Raw genomic sequence first — 14,237 nt, 5'->3', positions numbered from 1 at the left:
CAGCCTGATGCTCATGATGATGGGCAGTTCAACTGATGACAACTACAGTCACAACCCACAGAGAAAAACTTAAATCTTAATGCCGTATATTCTCTTTCATTTCCCCCTAGTATTATTTCTCATTATGATGTATGTAAAGCTGATTTCCAACATTAAAAATTGTGTAAAGCCTTATAAATTAAATTGAATTAATCATTCAAAATAAAATGACTGTAGAAATTATTTATTCAAAAAACTGCTACCACTTATTATAACAGGAACAAAAACTCATATACACAATGAATTAGGAATAATTTAACAGTGGTTATGAGCTTCAGGATAGCTTGAACATATTTTGAATTTCCTCATCAAAACATGGAATAAAAAATTGCTCAACAGTTTCTCTGATTTCTATAAACAAATGTATTGCACAATCGTACATTAACTGTAACAAATACTCGAATAAGTGAAATACAAGAAAACTGAATAAGTGATGCATCTTATGTAACTGCACGAAGCCTTTTTTTGGTGTGGAATTCTGAGAACTGCATTGCTAAGGCTTTATCACTGGTGTTAAGCTCAGGCCTCTGAAAGAGAAATAGAAAAACCCATTAAAAACAGATAACCAACCTTTAGTAATAAAAAAAAAAGTCATTCTTTTCACTTGAGTTGTTTGACCCCCCCTTCTTTGATCTTCAGAGCTAAAACAGATTAAACAATTTGTTTGCTATATGAGTGGATTGTGACAGCCTTTTCTCAAGATTCGAAAGAACACAAGAAACCCTGACTTGTACCGTTCAGTGCAAGTGTTCCGAAGGCTTATAAATGGCTAGTTCAAAGTCCTTAATTTTAACTATTCAAATAGATCTTATTCAGCCTGCCGCTATGTGGTTTTCAAAACGAGGCTGAGAGGGATGAAGACTAGAGCATCCAGGAAAATGGATGAAAACTGATAAAAACGGTGTAGTATGCATGCCAGGCCAGTGGATGGCGATGTTGTAGTGTAAAGAAACAGAATGTGCCCATTGACATCCACAGTTATAAGCCAAAAGTGCATTTCAATACCGTTGGTCTGGCTAATGTAAATAGTGTGTCTCCGCTGGTCTTACTGGTGGAAAACATTAATACATAGTGGAGTAGCGAGAGTTCACAGTGCGGGAAGCCGCCACATTGTTTTGGCAATACTCACGTGACTGAGAGCGTAATGCGTATGTGTGTGACTTCATCGTTATTAGAAAGTTCTGTCTTGCAGTTTACAGGTAAATGAAAACTGCAGCGTTTTTAAAAAGTTGCACTTTGAGACCCGTTTTCAAAAATGTGTGTTTTCAGTGCCCTAAAACGCTGTTTCCCTGTAAACGGACAGCCAAAACGTTGTCAGTTGAAAACGGTCATTAAACTGAACGGGCCTATTCCTGACGGCGTGTGATCAAGGTTGGGGCAAAAGTCGGCAGGAAAATGGATTTCATTGGCCAGAGTTTAGAACCATCGTTCTATGGAATTGTGTGCTTTTCATTTTTTAGCAACAGATTGGGAACGGCCCTTTTCTATTCCAACATGACACTGCCTTTGTGTATAAGGCAAGGTTGAAAAAATGATAAATTCAGTCAGTGTGGAATAGTTAATAAATAAGAATAGGTCAATTTTACCCACACTGCCTATTTGTTTAGAGCAGGGTTCTCCCTTCCCTGCTCCTGGAAAGCTACAGTTTAAGATTTCAGCTCTAACCCCGATCAAACACAGATAAGGCAGCTAATCAAAGTATTGAGGGCTTGATAATTACCAACAGGTGTGTTGTAACAGGTTGGAGCTGCAGTACTGTGGCTCTCGAGGAGCAGGGTTAGAGATCCCTGGTTTAGAGTACTAACGGCAATGATTCCAGAGGGTGATAAAAACAACCTTACAGGTTTTAGTAAAATTGAGATAAAAATAGTACATTCTACCTTTTTGTTAGCATTTATAATGAACAGTAAAATATATCATTATAAATGCAAATGTTAACTCATTTAACAGTAATACCTAGCAAAAGATTTCTGAAAGGCGCGCTCCTGTTTTATCTTGTCAGTGCCTCGGCCTGACAGCGCTGAGAGTGACAGTGCTAAAAATGACAGGGCAGAGAAAGAGCTGAAATATGAATATTACAATTTAATTCTGTCAATGTCCTACGTTCGGTGTTACAATGTGTCCGAACCAGATGTGATGGGACCTCGCAACACAAAAAAGCATATTTAAGATTGGCTCCTGTCAATGGGATAATATTACTCAAGTTTATGAAAAAATTTGTATTATAATGTATTAGGCAGACCTTATACATTTCTTGTGTTATAGCTTATACTTTAGATACTCTTTACTATCTTTATTTTGGATAGAATATACCCTAATACCGTGAGTGCAAATTGTTACATCAATTACAGTGGGGCAAAAAAGTATTTAGTCAGCCACCAATTATGCAAGTTCTCCCACTTAAAAAGATGAGAGGCCTGTCATTTTCATCATAGGTACACTTCAACTATGAGAGACGGAATGAGAAAAAAAATATCAAGAAAATCACATTGATTTTTAAAGAATTTATTTGCAAATTATGTTGGAAAATAAGTATTTGGTCAATAACAAAAGTTAATCTCAATACTTTGTTATATACCCTTTGTTGGCAATGACAGAAGTTAAATGTTTTCTTTAAGTCTCCACAAGGTTTTTACACACTGTTGCTTGTAGATTGGCCCATTGCTCCATGTAGAGCAGTGACGTTTTGGGGCTGTCGCTGGGCAACACGGATTTTCAACTCCCTCCATAGATTTTCTACCTTGAAATGCTTCTTACGAAGCCACTCCTTCGTTGCCCGGGTGGTGTGTTTGCTGAAAGGAGGTTTTTCCTCAAAATCTCACGGTACATGGCCCCATTCATTCTTTCCTTTACACAGATCCGTCGTCCTGGTCCGTTTGCAGAAAAACAGCCCCAAAGCATGTTTCCACCCCCATGCTTCACAGTAGGTATGGTGTTCTTTGGTTCTTTGCAACTAGGCATTCTTTCTCCTCCAAACACGACAAGTTGAGTTTTTACCAAAAGGTTATATTTTGGTTTCATTTGACCATATGACATTCTCCCAATTCTCTAGCAAACTTCAGACGGGCCCGGACATATACTGGCTTAAGCAGGGTAACACGTCTGGCACTGCAGGATTTGAGTCCCTGGCGGCGTAGTGTGTTACTGATGGTAGCCTTTGTTACTTTGGTCCCAGCTCTCTGCAGGTCATTCACTAACTCCCCCGTGTGGTTCTGGGATTTTTGCTTACTGTTCTTGTGATCATTGTGACCCCACGGGTGAGATCTTGCGTGGATCACATCATCCCAGATCGAGGGAGATTATCAGTGGTCTTGTATGTCTTCCATTTTCCATTTCTTCACACTAAGCTGCTTACCCATTGCAGAATCAGTCTTCTCAGCCTGGTGCAGGTCTACAATTTTGTTTCTGGCATCCTTTGACAGCTCTTTGGTACAGGCCATAGTGGAGTTTGGAGTCTGACTGTTTGAGGTTGTGGACAGGTGTCTTTTATACTGATAACGAGTTAAAAAAGGTGCCATTAATACAGGTAACGAGTGGAGGACAGGGGAGACTCTTAAAGAAGAAGTAACAGGTCTGTGAGAGCCAGAAATCTTGCTTTTTTGTAGGTGAAAAAATACTTATTTTTCACCATAATTTGCAGATAAATTCTTTAAAAATCAGACAATGTGACATAGTTGAAGTGTACCTATGATGAAAATTACACGCCTCTCTCATCTTTTTAAGTGGGAGAACTTGCACAATTGGTGGCTGACTAAATCAAGTTTGAGACTTTTTTACGTTTCTAATACATGCATGGACATCTTAACATTTGGATATTAATTATGGACTGGTTGAAGTTATTTGACAATAATATATGTTAATAGTTTACCACAGTAATTTATTACAACAGGCACCTTAATATGCTAATGCAAGCTACATTTATTTGAGCTTTTAAATCGACTTGTACATAATACATTAGCAGAAGTCGGTTCGCACAACGCCATAAAACTTCAAACGTAAAATGTAATTGAAAACAGCATGTGGAGGAACTTTGTTATCAAGTCTCATGAAAAAAGAGAAAAGCTGATAAACGTTGTTCAAATAATTTGATTGTCAAATTGCAAGATATTTATGATTTATAAGGCCGCAGGGCCTCAATTCATTCTGGTTGCTGATGTGCACCGTTGTTTATGTTGCTTAAAGTTAGCCTTATTTGAGACGAGTGCTTTTGACTGTGGTCAGTCTTAAACTTAACATATTGTGCATATTTGCTGTTATTCTGCGTTCATATAAATGGTCAATTTACTACAGTCAGTTCCATACGTTTAGCTCACTGTACCAGTTTAATATAAAGATATATTATAATCATAGTTTATCCGTTGGTGAATCTCTGTTTACTGTCTGCTAGTGTAGTCATTGGTTTTCTTTGCTGCGAGTGCTCTCACAAGGTGTCGCTTTTTAAACTGGTATTGTGTATGTTCGTCTGTGTTGGTTTTATGATCAAATGTAAGGCAGTGTCAGTTGTGTGTGCAACCTGGGCCATTATTCCATTGAAGAGCACCTACACGCGGCATGCCAATCATAGTGCATATGTGTGATAATGATGTGTATTTGTATTGCGTGTTATTTTGGTGATAATTATTTTGCTGTGCTGTTGTTCGGCTTGTTGCATTTCAAGTCTAGAGTAGTCTTGTAAATGTATAATGTGGTAAGTATGATGGTACAATATCTATAATATCTATAGGAAAGCACAGTAAGGTTAAAAGGGCTGCACGTGCGCAGAGGGCCAAGGCTCAAACGTAACGGTTCGCAACTATATAATGCATAAAACAGACTGGCATATGTATGCTACATGAAAAAATGGTCACTGAACGAATCGGTGGAAAAATCTTAATCATTTTGGTGAACAAACTGAAAAAGAACAAATCATTTAAAGAATCACTAGTAAACAAGTACTGTTTGTGTCATTCAATGTATTTGTGTAAAAATATATTTGACTATTGTTTGCAACTTCACAGCACTTTTGCAATTACTGTCTATAAGGGCTAATCTTAACACACAACAGCATTTAAAAATATCTCTGTTTTGGTTCTGAAGAAAAAAATCCATGAGGGGTTTGAATGACACAAGGGTGACTAAAATGAAAGATGTAAAATGAACTTACAGCAGCTGGCGGCTGATCATTTCTTCCTGGATTTTTATCCGCAACTTCATCTTTGTTGTTACACAAAGGTAAGCCAGGCATCTCACAATCCTCGGATGGATTAATGGTGGCTAAAAGGGCAGGAAAGGTAAAGCACGACAAGAAACGAGCTTTTAAACGTAGGTATGCTGGATTTGTGGCAAACCTTTCGGCAACCAGTTTGCGGGTGGCATCTACTTGTTCTTTTTCTCCTCTGCCATTTTGCAACTCATTGGTTAGGATTTTAGCTGCGGATGTAACCAGAGACTGTTTAGCCTTGAGCAAAGAAGTTAGCTGTTTGATACTAAAGGCAGATGGTGGGAGGTAAGGCAACGGGATATCTAGATGTGGCAGTGAAACCCCATCTTTCCCATTAATCCAGACATCAACTTTAGATTGATGGTCAGAAAATAATAACCTACTATCAAAGCTCAAACTGTCAGAGGGAAGGTCAGATTGAGCTACATGGTGAAGAGGTCTGTTAGCAGATGGCTTCTTTTGGATGACAGTTGATTGAATAGCTGTAACAGGGACACCTATATTCTGAGAAAAAACTTGATCTTGAGGTTTTTCCAGAAAAACCTTGTCTGGTAGCCCACTCAGCGAAGTTGGTACACTTGAGACAGAGGATAATGGCACATCACCAATGCTTTTGGTAGCAGGAGAAACACTGGAATGTCTTGAAGAGCAAGACAGTTGTTGCCATAAAACTGTTTCCATAGAAGAGGATGAAAAAGGCAGAGATTCAGCAGCATCTGAGAAGGTCTTTGTAGAGGAAGTTGGTCTGGAGACTTCAGTGTGTACAACTGAATCTTTCTGCTGCACAATGATAGATCCTTGGGGTGACATACTTTTGTTATCTGCTAAGATAATAGAAAGAGGTGTCTGGATATCCACCCCCCTGTATACAGGGGTACTGTTTATAGAGGAAGACGGCATTAGGTGATCTGTTGAACTAGAGACAGAGGAAGCAGTGACAAAGGGTGTATATAATGGGTTTTGACTTGGATTGGTTGAGGTTCCTTGAAGTGTGCTGATAATTGCAGGGGAGTCACCTGGCACTTTCATCATCTGGTTACCAGGAATATTAGCAGAGAGCACTCCAGTCACCTGTATCAACCCACTAGGGGTACGAATCCAATTTATTGGCTGTGTTTCTAATGTGACAGTAGGACCCCCAGAACTCTGTTTGACCCAGTATTGTTCTTCTGTCAGTTTTTTGGTAACCTTAGCTTTTGCTCCTTCTAATAGGGCTTGTGCTTTCTTCGTAGGTTTACGGCTACGCTGAGCCACTCTGAATTTTTTTGAGCTCTCTGTGCTTAGTGATTTGGAGCTTGATGTTGAGGTTGTGACTGGTTGCACCGGTGCTGTCAACTGTATTAGTGGAAGAGGAATAGCTTGTGGTGGTAGAGATATGTTTTGTCCGTTAAGCAGAAAAGGCTGCACTGGCCCTTGTATGTTTGTCTGCATGATAACAAAAGAGTTGGGATGAATCAAAGCAGGTGTAATCATTCCCTGAGGGTGAACAGGCTGCAAAGGTAATGGTTGTTGAAGAAGTTCTGCAGGTTCCTTAATCCCACTTTTCAAACCTTTCCTTTCATGAAGTGCCGCTAACACTGTGTTAGGAAGAACTAAACAACCATAGAATATTTCATTAATAAAGAAGAAATGACATATTTTATCTTTTGGCAGACAATGACAAATAAATTAATATATAGGTATTAATGGATATAAATGTATAAAATGGCCAAACACCTAATTTTGGTTTAAATTCAGCACTTGATATCTGGAAAAAAAGACAAAAAGTGAAACTTAATTAAAGATGAAAATTTACCGATTAACACTCAAGATTTAAGTATACTCTTTATACTATGCTCTGGATATAATTTTAGATGTTAAATAAATAAATACCCTGGGTCTTCTCTTTTCACGTGCTTTAATGACATTCTTGCAACCCTCTGCATCAATGTGAAGAGCCTGTTTGAAAAACGCAACCATGTGTGACCCAACATCACAATTAAAATAAAATCAAAAGGAACAATTTTACAAAACAGCAACAAACAAATGTCAAAGAAATATTAAATGATTTACTTTGATAGAGAATGAAAACACTGGTGTCTTCAGGAGAGAGATTTTTGACCCTTTAATTGCAATGGTATCAGCTGTAAAATGACAAAAAAATACTGATGCGGTGAAACAAACTTCAATATGAAAATATGAGCTAAGTGGAGGAACATCCAGCAAATCTTTTCATTTAAATTGGCTGGATAAATTCAGTCATACAACTAGGATGGAATGAGGACAAGTCATTTATGTGGTGTTTTTTATTTTTAACCATTCCTCATCCAAAAATGATATTTAAGCAATCATTTTCTCACCCTAATGCCATCCTAGGTATACATTTACTTCTAGATATACAATATGATTATTTTCAATAATATCCTGGCTCTTCCTAGCATTGTAATGGTATCGGATAGATCTCCATTTAAATAAAAATTAAAAAGTGCATCCATTCATCCCTACATCATAAAAGTAATCAACTCCACGGGGTAAATACTTGTCTAATAAATCAAAACAATACTTTTGTGAGTAAAAACAATTTCGATTTTTGGTCTCATTCATGAAACACAAGCAGAATTTGTTTTTGTATAAATAAATAAATTTAAATAAATAAAAGTCATTTTAACGTAATAAAAATGTTCACCTGCTCCATACCACATGTAAATTGTGCGTGAAATTCCATTCAAAGGGCACAAATTGTGACACTGCAAATCTCAATATTATAGTTAAATAACCCTTCCAACTTCCGTTGTAAGTGTTGTCAGTGTAAACCTCAGCTGATTTCTGAGAGCAGTGAACACAGAGCACGTCAATCAGAACACATTTCATTCATTGAGCTCTATTCTAACAAGCTGGTGACTTAAACCAGGTGTGTTAAATAAGAGAGAGAGACAAAATATGCAGAGCGGAGTGTCACGAGAACTACGATTGAGAACCTCTGCTCTAAATTACTATGGTTACTAAATGTTGTCTTCATTATTGTTTGATCACAAATGTATTGTATTGATGAAACAAAAACACCCGGCCATGTTAAATGAATATGGTTCACTTTAGATCGTTGCACCACAGATGTTGTGCATAAGAAGAGTTTTACATAGCTTGTGCATCAAACATGCAACAATTAAAACGATCATAGCAAACATTAAAAACATTACGCTTTAACAAAAACACTAAGTTCAGATTTTTTGCAGGCCTGCTAATAATAAAAAAAACATGTTCAAGTATGTGGGCCATAACATATGAAACGAGGTATGTACCTTCATGTATGATCTTTTTATTTGCTGGCACAGGCATTATCACGTTACCGATCCATGGGGTGACTGCATTAAGGAGTTCATAGTTAAGGCTGGAGCAGTCCCGTACCTGCCTTCTTTTTCTTTTCTCTTCTGGAGATTTCAATTTGTCCTTTTGTGAAAAGGTTTGAAAATGTTTATGTCACCAATATAAAAAACACACACAAAAAAATAACTACATATATAGAATATATGAAAATTACTAAATGGAATGAGTTAGTTAGAACTTTTTTTTTTTAATTAAAAATATCCATTTAATCTTTTGTCTATGGCTGATCACAAAATATTTCAAAGAAATTTGAGCTTGCTTAATGTTTTCTAATTTCTTAAATATTAATTCCCGAGAAATTACATTTGCATAGTTTACAGTTCTCTGTTATAATGCTTTATAGCTTTCATAACTTACTGAATAACTAAAAGATAATATAATAAATGCATCAATCTATTTCATTTTAAGCATACATTGAGTCTTTTAAAGTAATTATTTTACTTGAGGCAGAATATTATACTGGGTAGAATATTATTGTTTCCTTAAAGGGGTAGTTCAAGAGTGTTTCATGCATTCTGACTTCTTTACAATGTTAAACGTGCTGGCCTCTCGTGGCTAACATGGTCAACTTGTGAGAAAACATGAATTGGACATATGACGTAGTATTTCTGTGGTCGATACACTTCCCCAAAGTTCATAAAGGTTTCGGGAAGTAATAAAATAATATCTGTTACTTAACAACTTTTACTAGTCCCTTATTGGGCAATTCTCCTGGAAAAGCATGCCCATATGTCAACCAGGAGAGTGAGAGAAGAAATAATGTGTTATCTCCGCTTTAAAATGCTCACATTTTTAAGTCAGTGAGTCAAGTCCACCCATCCCCTCCTGTTCGTTCACTGACATGGAGTAACAGATGGATGGCTCATCATCACTGAAAATAACATGGAAGTTTTTCCAACTTCTTTGAAAGGCTCCCAAATTGAGCACTTTTACTAAATGTAATATAAATCTTAGGAGTCAACAGAAAATAAAATACAGCACAGATCTTTTATTATAATGTGCTCTACGTGTCCATTTTTGTCTGTGAGGAAAATTGTCTGTTTTGGTGTGTGTCTCTTTAAATGTAAATGAGCTGCTGGTCTCCACCCCCTTTACATTTTTGAAGCTCACTGTAAGTAGTCGAGTGAAAACAATGGTGGACAGTGTACAATTTGATGAGTGCGGAGACAGCAGTCCATTAGCAGTCATAGAAAGGGCTTAATCGATGTGAAGTTGGGTTACTGAGAGAATGCCAACAGCTCGTTTGAGAGGACTGTTGAGGTTTATTGGGGATTTAAGAAAAGGAATGGGTGGATTTGTATCATTCTAGGGTGGTTCTGTACACACTCCTGACACACAGATATGTTCAAACAAGATTTAAAGATTAAAATCTTCTGGATAGGGGGGCTTTAATCCATATCTAGTGCACTTAAAGGAAAATTAAGAGTTTTTTTAGCTTTCTCCCAGTCGGAAAAGGGCTAAAAAAAAACTTTTTTATTTTATTTTATTTTGGAACCAGAGAGATTGCTGACAGACCATCTTCCACATCTCTAACGGTCGCTCGCACCACAGAAACTGATGCAACAGGTAAAGTAAACATACACATTCCCAATATTACAATATAAGGAGTTTCTTCTTCTCCCTATCAGTGTACGGAGTGCATCCATGAGAGGATCCGGGTTGCGTGCTCGAATGCTGCATGGCGCATGAGTTGGGGCACAACCTGGATGCGGATGTGTTGTGGTGGTCTTGTGAACGTGTCAGTGACTCACAGGGGAGAGAAAAACATGTTGATTAAACACATTATTTTGGTATCTTTTTCCCACATAATGTACTTTCGTCGCTTCATAAAATTTCAATTGAACCACTATGATCCAAGATGGACCAATTTAACAATGTCTTTACTACTTTTCTGGACCTTGACAGAAGCTATGAAGAGTCCTGGAAATATCTCGGACGTTATTAAAAAATATCTTTATTTGTGTTCCGAATATGCTGGGAGGTCTTAAATACGCGATTGGTTTGTCATGTGTGCTTTTGCATATAGAAAACGTAACACCTTTGTTGGGAGTCTGTTGGCTTATAGAAAACAAAGTGTTTGGTGTTTAAAGAAGAAACACAGCGTTTTTCATTCGCTTAATGTGACCCTTCTTGGTTGTCATTGCCCTGGCTGTGTTTTCTGCTGAAAAGGGGGTCGGAGACTAGCAGCTCATTTGCACTTAAAGAGACACACACCAAAACAGTACACTTCTCATTGCATGCAAAACTGGGCATCTAGAGCATGGTATAATAAAAGATCTGTGATGTATTTTGAGCTGAAATTTCACAGTAACCTTCTGTGGACCCCTATGATTTATATTACATTTCTGTAAAAGTAGAAAAAAAATCTCGCCTTTAAAACGAAAGCCAGTGACAGAGTATCGCTTGTGCTCTATATTTTAGCAAATAATCCAAATAAAAAACTTCCATGGAAACGGTAGGCAAAGAGGTTTTCTCATCCCATTTCATCATTGATAAATAGGCATAAATATACAGTACCTTTTTCATTACAGAGGCTCCCTTCCATTGAATTAAGTGTTTAACATCACTCACAGGCACCTTTATCATGGCATTTTCATTGCCAGCCTGCATGCATGAAATAAGAGTCAGTGTTAGAATACTGACATATACTTGAAACTGATACAATTTAAAAAAGGAATAAAAAATACATACCTGGTTCAGCGAGACGGTAGCATCTAGACCCACATATATCCTCTTAAGGTTTCCAAAACAGTCTAGGATGGTGTTACGGACTAGACTTGACGTCGTTTGAGAACAGATGTTGTTCTCAGATGAATTGTGGCCACTGTTAGATCCCTTTGGATCATCTTCATTGATGAATAAATTGACCCACATAGTTCTGACCGTTCCTGAAGGACAAACCAGTGGTGTTGCATTTACAGGAATCCATTCCTTAATGTCTGGCTGTATATAGCCCTTGTTAGGTGTTTCCTGTGTAATGTCTTCATCTGAAGGCACCTCCGGCTCAACATCACTTTCCATATATTCAATTTTTCTTTGCGTTTCATCCTCTGAGCTTGAAGTGCTTTCAATCTTCGGTTTAATTTTATGCTGGATTACCTTTCGTCGCTTTGCTTTTTGATGAACTGTTGTTTGTTTTCTTTCTCTCTTTTTGCCTTGACCCTAAATACATTGTGTAAAGGTTATTTATTAAACTGTGTCATTTCAAAGGTTACAGACAAACTACCAAAATTAGCCTACAGCTTGTGTTAGTTGCTTCCACTTGTTAAGGCACTGGCAGTCAACACGGTTTGGGACCTCAGAAGCAATTTTTGTCCATTTGCCTAGGGAAAATACAGAATAGAGAAAGAAATCTGGAGTAAATTAAAGGAAACTATATTCTGTGAAACAATTATAATTTAAGGTTATCAAATGTTTTTTTGTGCTTAAAGTAAGGCTTTGGACTGTTTAATACTGCCCATGTAGGTAGGTAGAATGACAATTTCATCTACAGGAGTTTTAAGACTAATCCCAAAAGGTTGTTTGCAATGAAGTGGTACTGATGATGCACGAAGTACAAATGGAGGGCAGCAAGTGATTTTCTCCAGAGGAATTCATTATCTCAAACTCAAAATACCAAGGTTTTGCATTGCTTATGGTTGTTCAAATCCATCAAGCCATGAAACCACAAGCCGTTTTTTGTGTAGCAATTGTTGTTTTCATGAAGGGGGAAAATGGGAGTATTGAATGGAATATAGAGGAAACAGTGTCTTGTAAACCTGAATCTGTGATGGAGAGGAGCCGGGTAATAGGGAAACATGTTAAGCGTTATATTAAGCATTTATCACATTAAGCAGTATTCTATGTTTTCCGTCAATATGCGTATATCCGCCCTTAAAGTACAACACCAACATTTGAGGTGTATACTACATTGTTTTGAGGCGGTTTACCGGTTTTGTGTGTACGCAGATACTTCTTGAGACAATGCCGTGAAAAGGAAAAAAGTTCGCCCTAGCCCTTCGAGTGAACGCGCTAAACAGAGGAAAAGTGTAGGGTTAAGGGGTAGAAATGGGATTGTCCCTTAGACAATTGGTCTTTTAATAAAACAATTGCAACAATAATACTTGTGCAACAATCCCCTATTGACACAGTGTAGAAACAAAAACACATTTCTTTAATGTGAATTATTATGAATGAAAACCTACATCACTGATATCAGCACTAGTACTGATCTATCTATACAAGTATTTTGTCTTAATTTTAACATTAATTAAAGCCATTCAACATTAATGTATAATTGAGAGCTATCAATTTTAACATTTATTCACTTAGAAAAAAACTTAATTTACCTCAAAATTCTACAAACAATACCCCTAATGACAATATGAAAGAAGTTTGTTTGAAATCTTTGCAGATTTATTAAAAATTAAAAACGAAAAAAATCACATGTAGATAAGTATTCACAGCCTTTGCCATGACACTCAAAATTGAGCTCAGGTCCATCCTGTTTCCACTGATCTTCTTTTTTTTTATGATGTTTGTACAACTTGATTGGAGTCCACCTGTGGTAAATTCAGTTGATTGGACATGATTTGGAAAGGCACACAGCTGTCTATATAAGCTTCCACAGTTAACAGTGCATGTCAGATCACAAACCAAGCCATGAAGTCTGTAGACCTCCGAGACAGGATTGTATCGAGGCACAGATCTGGGGAAGGGAACAGAAAAAAATCTGCAGCATTGAAGATCCAAATGAGCACCGTGGCCTCCATCATCCGTAAAAGGAAGTTTGGAACCATCAGGACTCTTCCTAGAGCTGGCCGCCTGGCCAAACTGAGCCATCGGTGGAGAAGGGCCTTAGTCAGGGAAGTGACCAAGAACCTGATAGTCACTCTGACAGAGCTACAGCATGTCTCTGTGGAGAGACGAGAACCTTCCAGAAGAACAACCATCTCTGCAGCACTCCACCAATCAGGCCTGTATGGCAGAGTGGCCAGACGGAAGCCACTCCTCAGTAAAAGGCACATGACATCCTGCCTGGAGTTTGCCAAAAGGCACCTAAAGAACTCTCAGACCATGAGAAACAAAATTCTCTGCTCTGATGAAACAAAGATTGAACTCTTTGGCCTGAATGGCAAGCGCCATGTCTGGAGGAAACCAGGTACCGCTCATCACCTGGTCAATACCATCCTTACAGTGAAGCATGGTGGTTGGGGATGTTTTTCAATGGAAGAAACTGGGAGACTAGTCAGGATTGAGGAAAAGATGAAGGCAGAGACATCCTCGAAGAAAACCAGCTCCAGCGTGCTCTGGACCTCAGACTCGGGCGAAGGTTCATCTTCCAACAGGACAATGACCCTAAGCACACAGACAAGATAACAGGGGCAACAGGACAACTCCGTGAATGTCCTTGAGTGGCCCAGCCAGAGCCCAGACTTGAACCCGATTGAACATCTCTGGAGAGATCTGAAAATGGCTGTGCACCGACGCTCCCCATTCCAACCTGATGGAGCTTGAGAGATCTTGCAAAGACGAAATCTCTGCATTGTCCTTATGGGGTATTGTTTGTGGAATTTTGAGGAAAAAATTAATAGAATCCATTTTGGAATAACACCTAGAAAATAACCACAGCTCTCTAAAAGCTGCGAAAACGGAG

General features: G+C 38.0%; 1 protein-coding gene across 1 annotated transcript in view; it reads right to left on the bottom strand.

Annotated features, from left to right (window-relative positions):
* Positions 1 to 206: 206 nt before the first annotated feature.
* snapc4 (small nuclear RNA activating complex, polypeptide 4) overlaps positions 207 to 14,237 on the bottom strand; it is a 48,259-nt gene continuing 34,228 nt past the window's right edge. Inside the window, exons 17-25 of the mRNA XM_079478862.1 lie at positions 11,843 to 11,925; positions 11,294 to 11,764; positions 11,120 to 11,206; positions 8,518 to 8,665; positions 7,292 to 7,362; positions 7,112 to 7,177; positions 6,956 to 6,986; positions 5,183 to 6,831; positions 207 to 566 (exon numbers count right to left, since the gene is read on the bottom strand). Coding sequence (XP_079334988.1) covers positions 480 to 566; positions 5,183 to 6,831; positions 6,956 to 6,986; positions 7,112 to 7,177; positions 7,292 to 7,362; positions 8,518 to 8,665; positions 11,120 to 11,206; positions 11,294 to 11,764; positions 11,843 to 11,925 — 2,693 coding nt within the window. The 3' untranslated portion in view covers positions 207 to 479. The remainder of the gene's footprint in view (positions 567 to 5,182; positions 6,832 to 6,955; positions 6,987 to 7,111; positions 7,178 to 7,291; positions 7,363 to 8,517; positions 8,666 to 11,119; positions 11,207 to 11,293; positions 11,765 to 11,842; positions 11,926 to 14,237) is intronic.

This window comes from Barbatula barbatula (assembly GCF_947034865.1).
Source record: "Barbatula barbatula genome assembly, chromosome: 2".
NCBI lineage: Eukaryota > Metazoa > Chordata > Actinopteri > Cypriniformes > Nemacheilidae > Barbatula > Barbatula barbatula.
The sequence above is the reverse complement of the archived record's forward strand: the minus strand, read 5'-3'. Positions and strand labels throughout refer to the sequence as shown.